Source organism: Canis aureus, chromosome 4 (assembly GCF_053574225.1).
Source record: "Canis aureus isolate CA01 chromosome 4, VMU_Caureus_v.1.0, whole genome shotgun sequence".
NCBI classification, from domain to species: Eukaryota; Metazoa; Chordata; class Mammalia; order Carnivora; family Canidae; genus Canis; species Canis aureus.
In genome coordinates this window covers 31,515,218-31,529,140 of record NC_135614.1, presented here as the reverse complement: position 1 = coordinate 31,529,140, position 13,923 = coordinate 31,515,218, and the positions used below count along the sequence as shown (strand labels likewise).

The 13,923-nt window shown below is 49.4% G+C and overlaps 1 protein-coding gene across 2 annotated transcripts in view; it reads right to left on the bottom strand.

The window, feature by feature from the left end:
• Positions 1 to 295: 295 nt before the first annotated feature.
• Positions 296 to 13,923, bottom strand: part of SH2D4B (SH2 domain containing 4B) — an 83,991-nt gene continuing 70,363 nt past the window's right edge. The window contains exons 7-8 of one of the 2 annotated variants that reach the window (XM_077895213.1): positions 6,785 to 7,005; positions 296 to 2,838 (exon numbers count right to left, since the gene is read on the bottom strand). In XM_077895213.1, coding sequence (XP_077751339.1) covers positions 2,746 to 2,838; positions 6,785 to 7,005 — 314 coding nt within the window. In that variant the 3' untranslated portion in view covers positions 296 to 2,745. The remainder of the gene's footprint in view (positions 2,839 to 6,784; positions 7,006 to 13,923) is intronic. The other variant, XM_077895214.1, reaches the window with a different exon arrangement.

Below are 13,923 nucleotides of genomic sequence, written 5' to 3'. Positions count from 1 at the left end.
CGTGCCTCTTGGACCCTGACACCCCATGTGTCCAGCTCTCCAGCTCTGCTATGCAGGGCCCCCTCCCCCGACCAGGACCCCATGCTACCTTTCCATTCAGTGCCATTTATCTTCCATTAACTTGCATGGTGTTTTTTACAACTTTTCTTTCTAGTTATAGACTGTAAATCTTCTCTCTGCTGAGTCTTGTAGCTGACTGACAATTTTTCATTATATTTGTAGGGCTCAGGGAAAAAAAAAAAAGGCAATCCCTTTATTTGAGAATCCTGACATTTATTAGCATAATAAAACTCTCAAGATGAAATTGCAGTTTTCCAGACAGTAATTTCATTTGCAGGACAACTTACAAGGAATTTATTTTAAGGCCAGGTAAAACCTAAAATATATGAGACATGCAGAAGGTGCAGGCCCCAAATAAAATGAAATAAATGTGTTAGGCATAGAAAACTCAGCTGCTGTCTCTCACATATTAATTAGGGGTGACAGGAACAACAGCTCAGGGGTTCAGGTTCTCAGCCCGGCTTGGTCGCCTCACAGAGCTGCTGCTGGTGCTTGGAATAAGAAGTTTCTTCCAACACCTTGAAAGTCATCACACCACATTCCCCTGCCCCATCACTGTTAAGCCTAAAATAATTGTTGCTGTTTCTGGGGTTGTTATCCGCAATGCCTTCCATTTAGACAGAGCTTTCACACTGCTCATTTAACTGACCCACCAAAAAAACTCGTGGCAGCTACACAGAAAATCCTCTCCTCGGGTAGACTGAGCCTTCACGAGCTTGAATGTCTTGAACAAAGTCACGTAGTTAGTAAGTAGCACGGCCAAAACTAAAATTCGGTTCCTCTAAGGCAACTAGAACAGAAGTCTAATAGAAGGAAATCTGACCATAATCAGTTATGGTTTGAAAGCACCTTGGCAGCGTTCAAGAAGCAGGTTTCTCCTTCCCCTTCTCTTTGTTCTATTCATTCTGGGGCCCTGGGAGACAGCAGACAGAAGCCAGGTTGTGAGGCTGACATTATCGAATGCATTAGTATGATGGGCCCTTATCCTGGCTTCCCTAAAAGGCAGAGCCTGCAGCGAAGGCCAATGTGCTGCCACTTAATCGCTCCTGCCCGGGGAGCGGGAGAGGGAGGCAGAGAGGAGCAGGGATGGACAGGAGGGGGCGGACCTCATCTGGCCACTCCTTGTTTTCTTCACAAGTTGCTCCGTCTTGCAGGACTCTCTTTTCAGAAGTTGTAGAACTGCCTGTCCGAACAGCCCCCCAGCAGGAGGAGGGGAGAAGAGGTAACCTACCTGCTGCTGTCTCCCATTGACCCAAGGTTCACCCCATGCGGAGTTAATCACCTGCTTTTGACGGTTGCACAGGTGTTTTCTGCATCTGCAGCAATAGGAGACGAGGGCCCCAAAGTACCGCATGGGGCAGGGTGGCATTGGCTCATCCGACATGAAGCGGAAGGGCCCCGTAAGAAAGAACAGAGTCGGTGCAGAATGAATTGCAGTTCTGGTGACCAGGGTGAAGCAAGTGGCCAAAGATGTGAAGAGTAGGGGAGGAAAGAGGTGAAGTAGAGCAGAAGAGATGTGGGACATGACTATCAAATGAGGTAAGCCCGTCCACTGACAATGCACAGGGCCCATCCATCCTTTCACTCCCGCCAAATACGGTGCCACTAGTATTAAAAGGCAAGTTAAGTTCCAGGGTGGGGACTTGAACACAAGTCTGCTTGATTCCACTGTCATATTCCCATCCTAACATGCTGCCTCCATGCATATATCCATAAAGGTGAGCACCTGAGTTTGCATGAAGACAGCATCCCTGAGTTACTGCAGAGTCACTGGAAGATTCTTGTTGATATGAAAACCATACTCAGATTCAGTGAAGACAAAGATCAGAATCAAAAGGACTACGAAGGCAGATGTAGTTATTCGGGTAACCTACATAACGAGGGCCAAATCCTAGACAGCAAAGGCTTTCTTGGATTTATAATTCACCCCAGGTTTGGGGCACATCTATGAGAATACACGAAACCGCTGCCTCATTATTGCACAACCAGGGTCAAGATAGGATTCCTAGACCAGGGGACGGTGGCAGAGAAGAGGCAAATAAGGAAGGCAGCGCAGTGTCAGTCACCTATTCTGAAAGGTGGGTCTCAGAAGCCTTGGGCAATCATCCCAATGACAAAATCAATGAGGGCAATAATGTACATCATTAAAGATGTGGCATCTATATTTTCCACACAAATCCTTTGCAATATTTCCTCTATACTTTCCATGACCTTATAGACAGAACAGGTAGGATGTTTCCTTACTAGGAAACTTCGCTGCTGAGTGTTGGGAAACTTTCAGAAGAACTGCATTCATTCAACAAACATTTATTGAATGTCTTCCATTTGTTAAATTCAGAGTTCGGCACTGGAATTATTTTGGATTATTAAAACATGACGACCCGTGTGCTCTAGGAGCTCAGTTTAGGGTGGCGCTGGCAAATAGGCTTCATTCTCTGAAGTCATAACTAAACTCTTCATGAAAGAGTTGCAACAGCTCTTAGCAATTTCTGTCCTGGGCATCGGGACGGGGACCAATAGCACATATGCCATATATTTCATATCCCTTGAGACATACTAATCTACTTGATCCTCTGGATGGTGGGGATCTTCCAGGAGTTCATAGGGATTTGAGCTGGGAAGTTCTTGAGTTCAAAAAAAATGGATGCCCAAAGAAGGCCCATTGATAAGGGGAGTGGGGGGGAATCATTCAAACAACAGATGGTAGTCTGGTGGGCTGTCCCTCTGTCCACAGGGTTCCTGTAGCAGCTCTCCCCCTGAAACAGTGATAATTTCCTCCTAAAAGGAAAAAACAAAAAAGGAAGAATTACTTATAACCAAGCAAGGGAAATAAACATCTACCAGAGAGAGGCCAGTTCAAGATAGAAAGTCTATGAATATGTATCTGCCTCCTCCTCACTCAAATTTATAGAAATGACAGGAAAAAAAATCTGCTTTTAAACAGAAATAAGCCATATTGAGAAATGGAAATAAATCCAATATGGGAAAATAAGAAGGAAGGCCATCAACAAAGCTAAATGTTAAAGAATCTTTGAAGACCAAAAGACCTACAGGATGCGATTGTCAGAGGAGCTAAGGTGGGGCGGGGGCTGGAGTAAGGATCAGAGGGACAGGCTGGCGAACCCCAGACAGCAAAGGTCTTTGCCACAGGCAGACCGGGAAGTGAGGAGAGACACCACCCTTCCTTGGGAGGCCAAAGAGACCACAAAAGCTCAGATATTCCCATACCCAAAAGATTAACTACTCACTGACAACTCCAACCCTTACAGGATGGAGAGAATGGATTTGGGAAACAGGGACTGGACCCATTGATGGATAAATAGGAAATTCAAAGTTCAGACACCACCTCATGGCTCAAAGTTTATACACACTTAAGGAAATCCTATTCATAAAAGAAAGATGCCAAACTCAACAACAGAACTGACTCCCAAGAAAATACCAGGTTTATAAAACAAATGGAAAGAGCCTTTAAGGGATGAGTATTAATCTCCTCAGAGAATAAGAAGGTGAATCATCCATGAAATAAGAACAGGCTATTATTCATAGGGTGCCTGGGTGGTGCAGCCAGTTAAATGTTGGACTCTTGATTTCAGCTTAGTTCATGATCTCAGGGTCATGAGATCAAGCCCCACATCGGGCTCCACATTCAGTGCATAGTCTGCTTGGGATTCTCTCTCCCTCTCCCTTCGCCCCTCCAGCTCATGCTCACTCGCTCACTCACTCTTTCAAAATAAATAAATATTTTTTTAAAGTATGGGCTATTTTTTTTATTAAAGAACCTATAAATGAAAAGAGTGCCCATTTAAATAAAAATAAAAATGTCAATAGAAGACCTGAGGAGCAGAAGAGACATAACAAAAGCATAATTTAGTTGCTGCAAGAATTGACATGTCAGTAAGAAAGGAGACATCTAAGTAGAAAAAGGACAAAGGATAGGAATGGACAATCCACGTAAGAACTCCAAGTGGCCATTAAACATATGAAAGGATCCTCTGTGTCAGTAGTAATTGGAGAAATGCAAGCTAAACAACAGTGAGATAGAGCATCTGCCCATCTGATGGGAAAAAATTAAAATGACTGATAAGCTCCAGGGTTGGCAGCAGTGTGGGGAAACAGCCTCATCTAGTTTTGGCAGACACAGGAATTGGCGCTACATGTTTGGAGGCCAATCTGGCAGATCTTTTCAAATTAAAATGTGCATAATCTTCCATCTAGCAATCCCAGTATGACGGATCCATCCCAGAGAAATACTTGCACCTGTGCCCAACGTGACATAGACGAGCAAATCTCCACAGCCCTATTCGTGGTCGTGGAGACCTGTGTCAGTGGCCATCAGAGAATACCACGGGGCAGGCATGAGGATGCGGGACACGCACCGACTAGAAGCATTTTGGTAACAGCCAATGTCCTGATAACTCACAAATGTCAGGTGTACTGTCTCAGCACGTTGCACAGTGACAGCTCAGTGAAACCTGCCAGTGACCCCAAGGAGGTGAGTAAGATTCTGAAACCCACCTGACAGAGGAAACTAAAACATGAAAATTTCAGGAGTTCCCCAAAGTCACACACAGTAATGAGGTTGGGATTTCAAATTTAGCAGCCTGCTTCCAGCGACCATGCTTGGAACAAAAATACGCCATTTGATATATTGATCCTGCTAAAAAATCAAATTGCTGAGCTACTGGTAAAGAATTGTTGGTTCGTCCCATGCCGCTACCCTTATGTGTTAGAATTCCCCTGACTAAACTTGTACATTTCAGTTTTTTGGGAAAATTCTTTTTTTTTTTTAAACCCCCATCTTCTTGGTGTATTTGTAGGGTGGAGAATTGCATTAAATTTATAGTTTAATTAGGAAAAAAAAAGAATTGTCCAGCTTATGTGGAAAATAACAAAACTATGCATTTCCTTATGTACATAAATTTCTGTGTTAATGCCCGGGAAACACTTGGATAGTGTTTGGCAAACTAATGGCAAACTAATACTTCAAGGTGGAGGGTGGAAATGGAGATTTGAAGTGAACACGCATTCACCTTGTGTCATACTTGATTCTTCTTCGAATGTAATCATAAATTAATTGTGTGATTAAAACTTTAATTTATACACGCTGGCCACGAGATCGCCACATGTGCATTGAACTCCCTCTTGAGAGGGAGAAACTAAATTGGAAGTCCCCGGCCCTGGATCTGGAAGAGAATAAAGACCTCCAAGGACACCTTTTCTAGGCTTCCCGTGCAGGAACCACAGTATGGCATCTCTGAGGGTTGACCTTTTTCCTTTGCTTGAACACTCCAAAGCAGGGAAACCAGACAGCGTGGCACAGAGGAAAAGGCACAATCTTTAGGGGGCAGACAGCCTGAGGATTAACTCTTGGACCGAGTGGTGCCAGTCGTGAAAACTTAGGGAAGCTACCCAAGCTCCCTGGCTTTGGTTTCCTGATGTGTGATATGGGACCAGGATGCCTCCCTCGCGGAGCTAACATGAAGAGGCAGTGAGAACATGGGTGGACAGAACTAGGCATACGCCTGCCACAGAGAAGGTGCCAGTACCCACACGTGCCCTCCCTTTGTCTTTCCTAGAGTTATTCGAAAGCTCTTCCCAACACAGGGAGAAATCTGCCCTTACCCCGGTTAGTCCAATGTCCCAGGAGTCCTCTCCACCCAGGGTCTAGGTACTTGTACAAGGGTAATTTTCCATGTGCTTTACTTAGAAAGGAGGTCAAGGACTGTCCCTAGAGCCCTGGGGACACCCAAGAAGAAAAAGCAAAACAAATCCAAGAGTCCCTATTATAGCAAAAACCCAACGAGATGGTCCAGTAATTCTGTGACCCTTTCGACAGCTGCAAAGCTCCAGTAGAGGGGGCAGCTACCAGGGCTCTGTCTCCCAGAATCCCTCTCCGGCCCTGGTGGCTCACCAATTTCCACCTTTGGCTTGTTCCCATGACTCCTGTGTCAACAGCCCCATTAACACAAAAGTCGTTTCTGTCTACATAGATTGTTTGGAAGGCAACACCTTCCCTAATGAGATGTCTACAGTAAGGGGACAAATAAGGAAGAGCGTTCCAGAAAACAAGAACTTCACAGTTCAAGAAACAGCACTTCACAGTTACGGAGTCTGTGGCAGACATTGCTTCATGGGATCCGAACTAAGTATTATCTACACCCATTTGCCTGGCTAGGAAACTGAAGTTCAGTGAGACTAAGGAACCTGCCCAAGGTCACACATGTACCACACATGTACAGATCCTCGTAGTTGGAACAAGAGACATGGGAACTCTACTAGGAAAGTTTCCCAAGCTGCAGGGTTGACAGCTAGGCTTAGGCTAACTGCGAAGCTGCCAGAGGCCTGCCTAGAATGTCCTCAAGCAGGAGTCGGGGGGATGAGTTGCAGGTGAGCTGCGGGCTTGGACAGAAGGTGGGCTAGCTCTTCCCTAAGGGGTGACGGCAGGGAGCACTCAGACACTTGAGGTGAGAGGAGCTTAGAGGCCAGGGTTGGGGGTGCCTGTATTAGAGGGCAAGCCAGAGAGAAGAACAGCAGGCCCCGGGGCCTGTCTAGACAAGCTCTGCTCTCATGCACCCCAATGTTCCATATCCTTGTGATCCTATGGACCTTCGGGGCCTGCCTGCACCCCCTCCACCTCATCTCTTAGAATACCTGCAGTCTGGGGCTCCTTCCCCTTAAGTTTCTACCAGTCCTGTCTCCTGACCAGCACCCCTCTGAAGGATACCTTGTGGAAATCAATGAGGTCGGTGAGCGTGGCGTGGCGATTGGGGTCCACTCCCAGGAAGCTGTAAAAATCCCCAGAGGCATCCACAAGAAAGTGCTTGAACCCTTTCTGCAGGCGATAGGAGAGGGTGTAACCCCAGATTTTCTCACTGACCCGGACCAAAAAGGCTCCCTCCGTCATGTTCTCAAGGAGATCTTCTGCATCTTCTCGGCTAATAATTCCTGGTTTAAAAAAGAAAAAAAAAAAAAAAAAGTCAGTAGGTTCAGCAAACCCTTCCCCTGCCACTCTCCCCGACTCATCCCTGCCCCGCATCCTCCTTCCAGGGTGTCAGGAAAGAGGGGGCCTCAGGAGCTGTCCGGCACTTGCCTCATCCCACCGAGGACTCATCTTGGTCCAGAGCAACCAGCTGTGAGCCTGGGGGCAGACTTTCTACCAGGACCTGAGTTTAGCACGCTTTCCTCCAAATTAAGCCACACTAATTTGGATTAATTGGGTAAGCAAAGATTTAGCAAAGAGCCAGAATTAGAGCATCTATCGATTACAAATACAAGTCAACAAGCACTGCCCTGCGGAGAACCTAAGAGCCCTGCTTTAATGACAACAGCAGAGTAGCTCACGATGACGGCCCCAGCTGTCCGCCCGGCGCCCGAGAGTGAGCACCTGAACACACTATGTCCTCCAGAGTAAAAGACTTCCTCCATCCATCTGTGGCCGTCAGGAAAACAGCTCAAAGGCACGATTTTCTCAGGCTCTGCTAGTCCTTCACCATCTGCTTGCACCGCGGTGTGAAAGTCGGAGCCGGCCCTAGAGTTGCTTATTTGTCGGTGGGCAATCCCCAGAAAGGTTCATCCGGAGAGAGCCCAGGAAGCCGCACGCGTGGGCACCAGCCTCCCAGGGCAGGGAAGGGCGGGGAGAAGGCAAGAGCCGGAAAGCCTAGACGGCCTGCTCGGCTGCCTTCATCCGGACCGCGTGATGTTCAGCCAACACCTCGACTTCTCCAACGTCCTCTGACGTCTAAGCGATCATCTTCATCCGTCTACATCAAGGGCACATTATGACTTTCTGGTCAGGTAAGGAATTTGAAGGCATTTTGTAAACCGAGAAACACCATGGGAATGCTGGCACCTGTTACCATGTTTGTGGGAAGAGGAGAAACCTATTGTCCTTGTCACACCCCCACTTGGTTGCCCTCTGCAGACATTCGGTGGGTCATTTATCGACAGTCAGGTAGCAAAGGGGTGGAAGGTCCTGCGCCCTTGAGAGGCACTGCACACCTGTGACTTCTCCCCCACTGCACCCCGGAGCCACTCTCAAGCTTTCCCGTAGGTACCCCCTGTCCCCCCACCGCCCCCGTCATTGCTCACCTACTACAGGCCTTTTTTTGTGCCCAGAGGACACAGAGGCAACCACACTGTGACATGTCCCTCTTTTAAAGACAGCCAACACAAACGCAGGCCATCTCTTTCCTCCTTGCCCAGGACTTACCAAGAAGCAATCAAGTGAGCCACCCTCTCCCCAACCAAGCTATGTAAGTAGGAAACCAGGGAGAGGGGAGGGGGAAGGAAGTGGGAACCCCCCTCCAAGATCCGCACATAATCCCCACATAGGCAGGAGGATGCACCCTGGGGCTGCCCACCCCCCACCCCACCCCACCCCCAGGACGTTAGTGCCTTCAGCCAGGGATCAACAGTGGCCAAAGGGGGACCAAGACAGCCACCTGGAATCTGTCGGAAGACTCAGCACCGTCCCTCACCCACCTCCCTGCCCCAGTGCCTGAAGACCTGGACCCCACAGGTGGCTGGGGTGGGGAGAAAAGTCAGGAGAGACAGATGAGACCCAAGGGCCGGGAGGAAGAAGAACCAGAAAATGTCCACAGCCCCCACCTCAAGCTAAAGCTCCGAACAGACTGGAATGTGGGGCGGAGGGAAGTGTTGCATCGGGTAAGAGATCGAACAATCAAACCTGAGCAGGACTCGACTTTCTAATATCTGAAAGTGGCTGGTACACCAAAAGGACAAAGTCCTGTCTCTACCATCTAGAACCTGTGAACAGCCTCCCTGGACTGCGGCTGAGTCCAAGCTCGGGAACGAGGGACACTGGGCTCCGGGGTCCCCACCCCCCACCCCCACCCACCTGGCAGGGCTCACTCACTCACTCACCCACCACGTGCACCATGACTGGCGCCTCACCACAGGCCCTTTGTGCAGAAGCTTCTTCCCCAGCCCTCTTTGTCCCAACGGACCCTGAATCCTCCCTCACCGAACCCCTTCTCCTCGCTCCCGGGAGGCCCAGGCTGTGGCTCACCTGCCCTCCACCTTTGTGCAGGTAAGAAACAGAGGTCCCTCTGAGTGGTGGAATTTGAAAAGGGTGCCTCCCTGGGCCAAAATGGCCCAAACCCACATTTCTGCATTTCAATCCCTCCTCCCCACAGTCAGCCCACACGGCAGGGCCCCTTTATTCAGGGTGCAACCTGCTGAACTCTGTCAGGAAGGAGTCAGGAAGCCTCCTCCTACCCAGGAGGCTGCCCAGATGCTGCAGTCCATTAGCAAACAGGCTGGGAAGGGCTCAGGGACAGAGCCCGGGCAGCCGCAGGAGCGGAGCGGGCTGTCAGGCTCCCTCAAAGGAGCCGCTCCTGCAAGGAGCAGTGTCCGGAACTCAGGGCCTCCAGCTACTGCTCAGGATCCAGCTCCCAAGCATCGAAGCATCGTTTCCCCAGGCTGCTTCCAGCACAGGGGGTACAGGACCCAGTGTCCTTGACTCAGGGCGCGGGGCCCACTATTCCCACCCAGGGTGGGGCCCCCCAGTGAGCAGTGGCTGCTGGGGGGGGGCAGTTCCCATCAGCTAGAGCGAGACTTTCCCTGAGCCAGGCTCCTCCCAACGGCCCTTCCTTCCCACCCTCCCTTCATGGGCATCAGACCTGCACCACGTCCAAACACTCTCCCCACCTTCTCCTGCTCCCTCTCCCCTTTATTCTCCATGGACATTTCTTCCAGTAAATCTCTTGCACTTCTGCTTCCTGGAAGACCCAACCTGCCACACCAAAGGTGGACCTCTGTGCCCCAAGTACCTGGAATGTTGGGGGGCTTGTTTGGAGCAATAATCAAAAGCATGGACTGAAATCACAGCCCAGGCAGGATGCCCGGGGTGGCTCAGTCAGTTAAGTGTCTTGCCTTTGGCTCAGGTCGTGATCCCGGGGTCCAGGGATCGAGCCCCACGTCAGGCTCCCTGCTCTGTGCAGAGTCTGTTTCTCCATCTCCCTATTCCCCTTCCCTTGTTCACGTGCTCTCTCTCCCTCTCTCTTGCTTGTTCTTTCTCTGTATCTCAAATAAATAAATAAAATCTTTTTTAAAAAATAAAAATAGGGGATCCCTGGGTGGCGCAGCGGTTTGGCGCCTGCCTTTGGCCCAGGGCGCGATCCTGGAGACCCGGGATCGAATCCCACATCGGGCTCCCGGTGCATGGAGCCTGCTTCTCCCTCTGCCTGTGTCTCTGCCTCTCTCTCTCTCACTGTGTGCCTATCATAAATAAAAAAATAAAAAATAATAAAAAATAAAAATAGAATCACAGCTCAGAGAGTTGTCCCCTCGGTGGCCTTGGGCAGGTTACCTAAGTCTCTCTGAAACCCAACGTCCTCATCTATTAAGTGGTCCCAGTAACACTACCCACATGGTGAGGCTGTTCGAGCCCATGTCAAAGTAACGCGTGAGCATGGCCACCACAGTGCCTGAGGACATGATGACTATCTAAGGTACATAACTAGTCTGTGTTGGCTGCACCCAGGGACCCGCTCCTGCACCAGGGATGCATGTCACCTGGTGCAATGGTCATAGCACCACGAGGCTGTGCTGCTCACACCCACGCCCCCAAATCTCCCAGAGAGAAGCTGTCGAGGGTGACTTCTTCTGATGGGGACTGCGTAGGGCCCTGGGCCCCAGCCTGCACTGCCCCTGGAAGACCATCCAGGCATCTGGAACACTAAACATCTGTGAAATCTGCCCCCACTCTTTGATACTTACCTAGAAATCAAAATTATAATCTGGCCCAAGGCCACAAGTAATATAGCCTCACAGTTCAGGATGGTGGAGACCGTTCCACAGACAACCTGACGCCCGGGAGAATTGCTTGGTGGCTGGGAGGCCTGTAGGATACCTACCAGGAGAAGCTGTTTCCTTCTCCTGCCCGTTCACACTCTGCCCTCCTCATCTGTGTTCTGTCTCCCCAGATCGGCTCGAAACCAAGTGTATTGGGAACTAAGCACTAATCATGCCGCCTCCCATCCCACCTCAGCCCCTTCTAAACACTCCACCACTTGTTGGCTAAGGAAACAAAGGGGGAGGTCTCACCTTACCCCTTCCTACCGGGGAGTGAGCACTTGGCTCCCCAGACATCACGGAAGCTTTCTACCTCTGCCAACGACCAGGGCTGGCTGAGGGGTGCGGCCTTAACCACACGGGGCTCCGGGGTAGCTGTTCTGGAATGCTTACTGGAGGACGCAACAGCAGATGCCTTCTGGGCCAATTCTCAGCCGCCAACAATGGGCAATGCAGTTTATCCCATGATTTCTTTCCTTCCTCCCTTCAGGAGCTATGTACGCAGCACTCTCTAGGAGCCAGGCCCCATGCTGGGCACCTGGGAGTCGGCCCTGAATGAGAAACAGTTCCTGCCTTCCAGAAGCTTTGACTCTGGACAGAAATAAAGATTGGCCAATTTTTTTTGTTGTTAAAAAAAAAAAAAAAACAAAGGCTCATCATAACCGGTGGTGATCAAGGTCACAGGGGCTGTGGGGAGCATCTGGGGGAAGCAGCCCACCCCGCTCTGGTGCCAGGGCTGGAAATGACCGCTAGAGCGAGACCAGGAAGGTTAAGGCAGAGGTGCGAGGCAAGGATGTGTCCGCAGAAGAGATGAGCACATGGCTCTTTGTGACAGGAGGGAGCGCCAAAGTAGGAGACGGGACGTAGCGGGGGCAAGATATGCAGGGAGTGGAGGTTGGCTGGGGCCAGGCCCCAAGGATTCTGGACTTCATGTCGTGGGCAATGAGAAACTACTGATGTTCCCTAAACAGAAGAAGAAGAAGGTGAGAATGTTCAAGGATGAAAAGGTGGCCTCGGGGGGTATGAGTGAGAGGCACCCAAGCCAGGGATCTCAAGGCTGTGAGGGTTTCTTCATCTAAGGATTGCTGCATGGCTACATGTGCACAGCGGTGGCACTGGATTCCAGCTCCCAGACCGCCAGTCGGCTGGGGATGGCTTCTATGCAGAGGCGGGGGGGGGGGGGGGGGGGGGCAAAAGGACACATCTGGGGTTAAGTAAGAAGCCCCATGTCACAGCCAGCCCTGGGCACCGTCTGGGGACCCTGTGGTCCTCATCTCCCTCGGTCCTCCCGACATCCCGATCATCATCAGTCCATACCTGAAGACACGGAGGGTCAGCAAGAAAAGGGACTTACCCAATGTCACAGAGCTAGTGAGAAGTAGAGCCAACATCTGAACTCAGGTCCTCGGACTCCAAGTCCAGTGCTCTTTGCTCTACAGCGTGTTATCTCATGCACAGGACAAGTAAGTGCTGTCAAAGACACAGAAGGAGGAGATTGCCGCGGCCTCTGGAAGTCAGGGCAGGCCTGAGAGCACCAACCAAGGGGGATGCCAAGCAGGGCTCTGGAGGACATCCCGGGGGACAAGCAGTAAGCAGTGCCCATGAGGTGGGGGGAAGACAAGGGGGGTGATGAGTGAGGAGTCACAGCCCAGACCAAGAAGGGGTCCCCTCAGCACATGCATATAAATGTGACCTAAGAGAAGCTCAATCGAAGTCTCAGGACAGGAGACACGAAGGAAGGGCCGGAAGGGCCAGCGCCTGTAGGATCTGGATCCCAGGGCACACAGGCGAGGAGAGGAGGTGGGATTTAAGGAGAATGACTGGGGAGCCATCGGAGATGCATCACCCTGAAACTGCACAAGGCGACCTCGTGTCAGCCAGAGAGAAAACGCAGATTGTCCACAGAGCGAACAATGAGACTGATGGTTAACTTCTTGGTTGCAACAGCAGAAGCCAGAGGACAACCGGATAAGATTTTCAGTGTGCTGAGAAAATAATAATAATAATAATAATAATAATAATAATAATAATAATAACAGTTATTGAAAGTTATTGAAAGTAGTTAATGAAACGGTCTTTCAAGGAGAAGGACGAAATAGAGAGATCTTCAGAAAAAAAAAAAAAAAAAAAAAAAAAAAAACAAGAAAATGGACTCCCAAGGATAATCTAAAGGATGTGCTTCAGGTAGAAGAAATTTGATCCCGGACAGAGAATCTGACGGGCTGCAAGGAAAGATGAGCACAGAGCCTGCAGGGTAATTTAAAAATATATACTGACCTGCAAAACAATACCAATAATGGATAATTTGAGGATTTTTAAAAAGAATTCTAATAATGACAACATCAGATCAGTTGAGAATAGAATCACTGGACTTAAAAAATTCAAAAAAAATGTTGAGGGGGCGCCTGGCTGGCTCCATGCCTCTTGATCTCAGGGTCATGAGTTCAAGCCCCACGTTGGGTACAGAGATTACTTAAATACCGAAAACTCTTAGTAATTTAAAAAATAAAAATTCCGTGTGTTTAGGAAGAGGGTAAAGACGGATATCAACTTGGAATCGGTGAAATAGGCATGTTAAATCCTCTAAAGTAAACGCTGAAAGATAGGCACTGACAGTGGTACAGCCTCCAAACGACAGAGGTGGAAAAATGCAGTGAGGGCACGTTTGTTTTGTTTTGTTTTGTTTTGTTTTTTTCCCAATGAAGCGTGAAACAAGCTAATTATTAAAAAATAACTACACTCTAGTTCCATCTCTATTAAATTGAAAAGCACACGAGGCCAAAGGCCATAGCATTTGGAGATTAATACATAAACAATAAACGAAGCGACGAGCTGCTGGAGAAGATACGCCTTCAGGAGAGGGATCCCGCCTGGGGGAAGGAACAGGGCCACCACGGGGAGGAGCACACAGGTGCTCCCAGGATGGGTCGTGCTTCCCCTTCTGAAGCTTCCCTCACGCCCTTCCCATCTGCAGGTGCACACACTGTATATACTCAATATTTAATATTTTAGGTATTTAAATATCACGGCTCTGCACCTCCCCACACA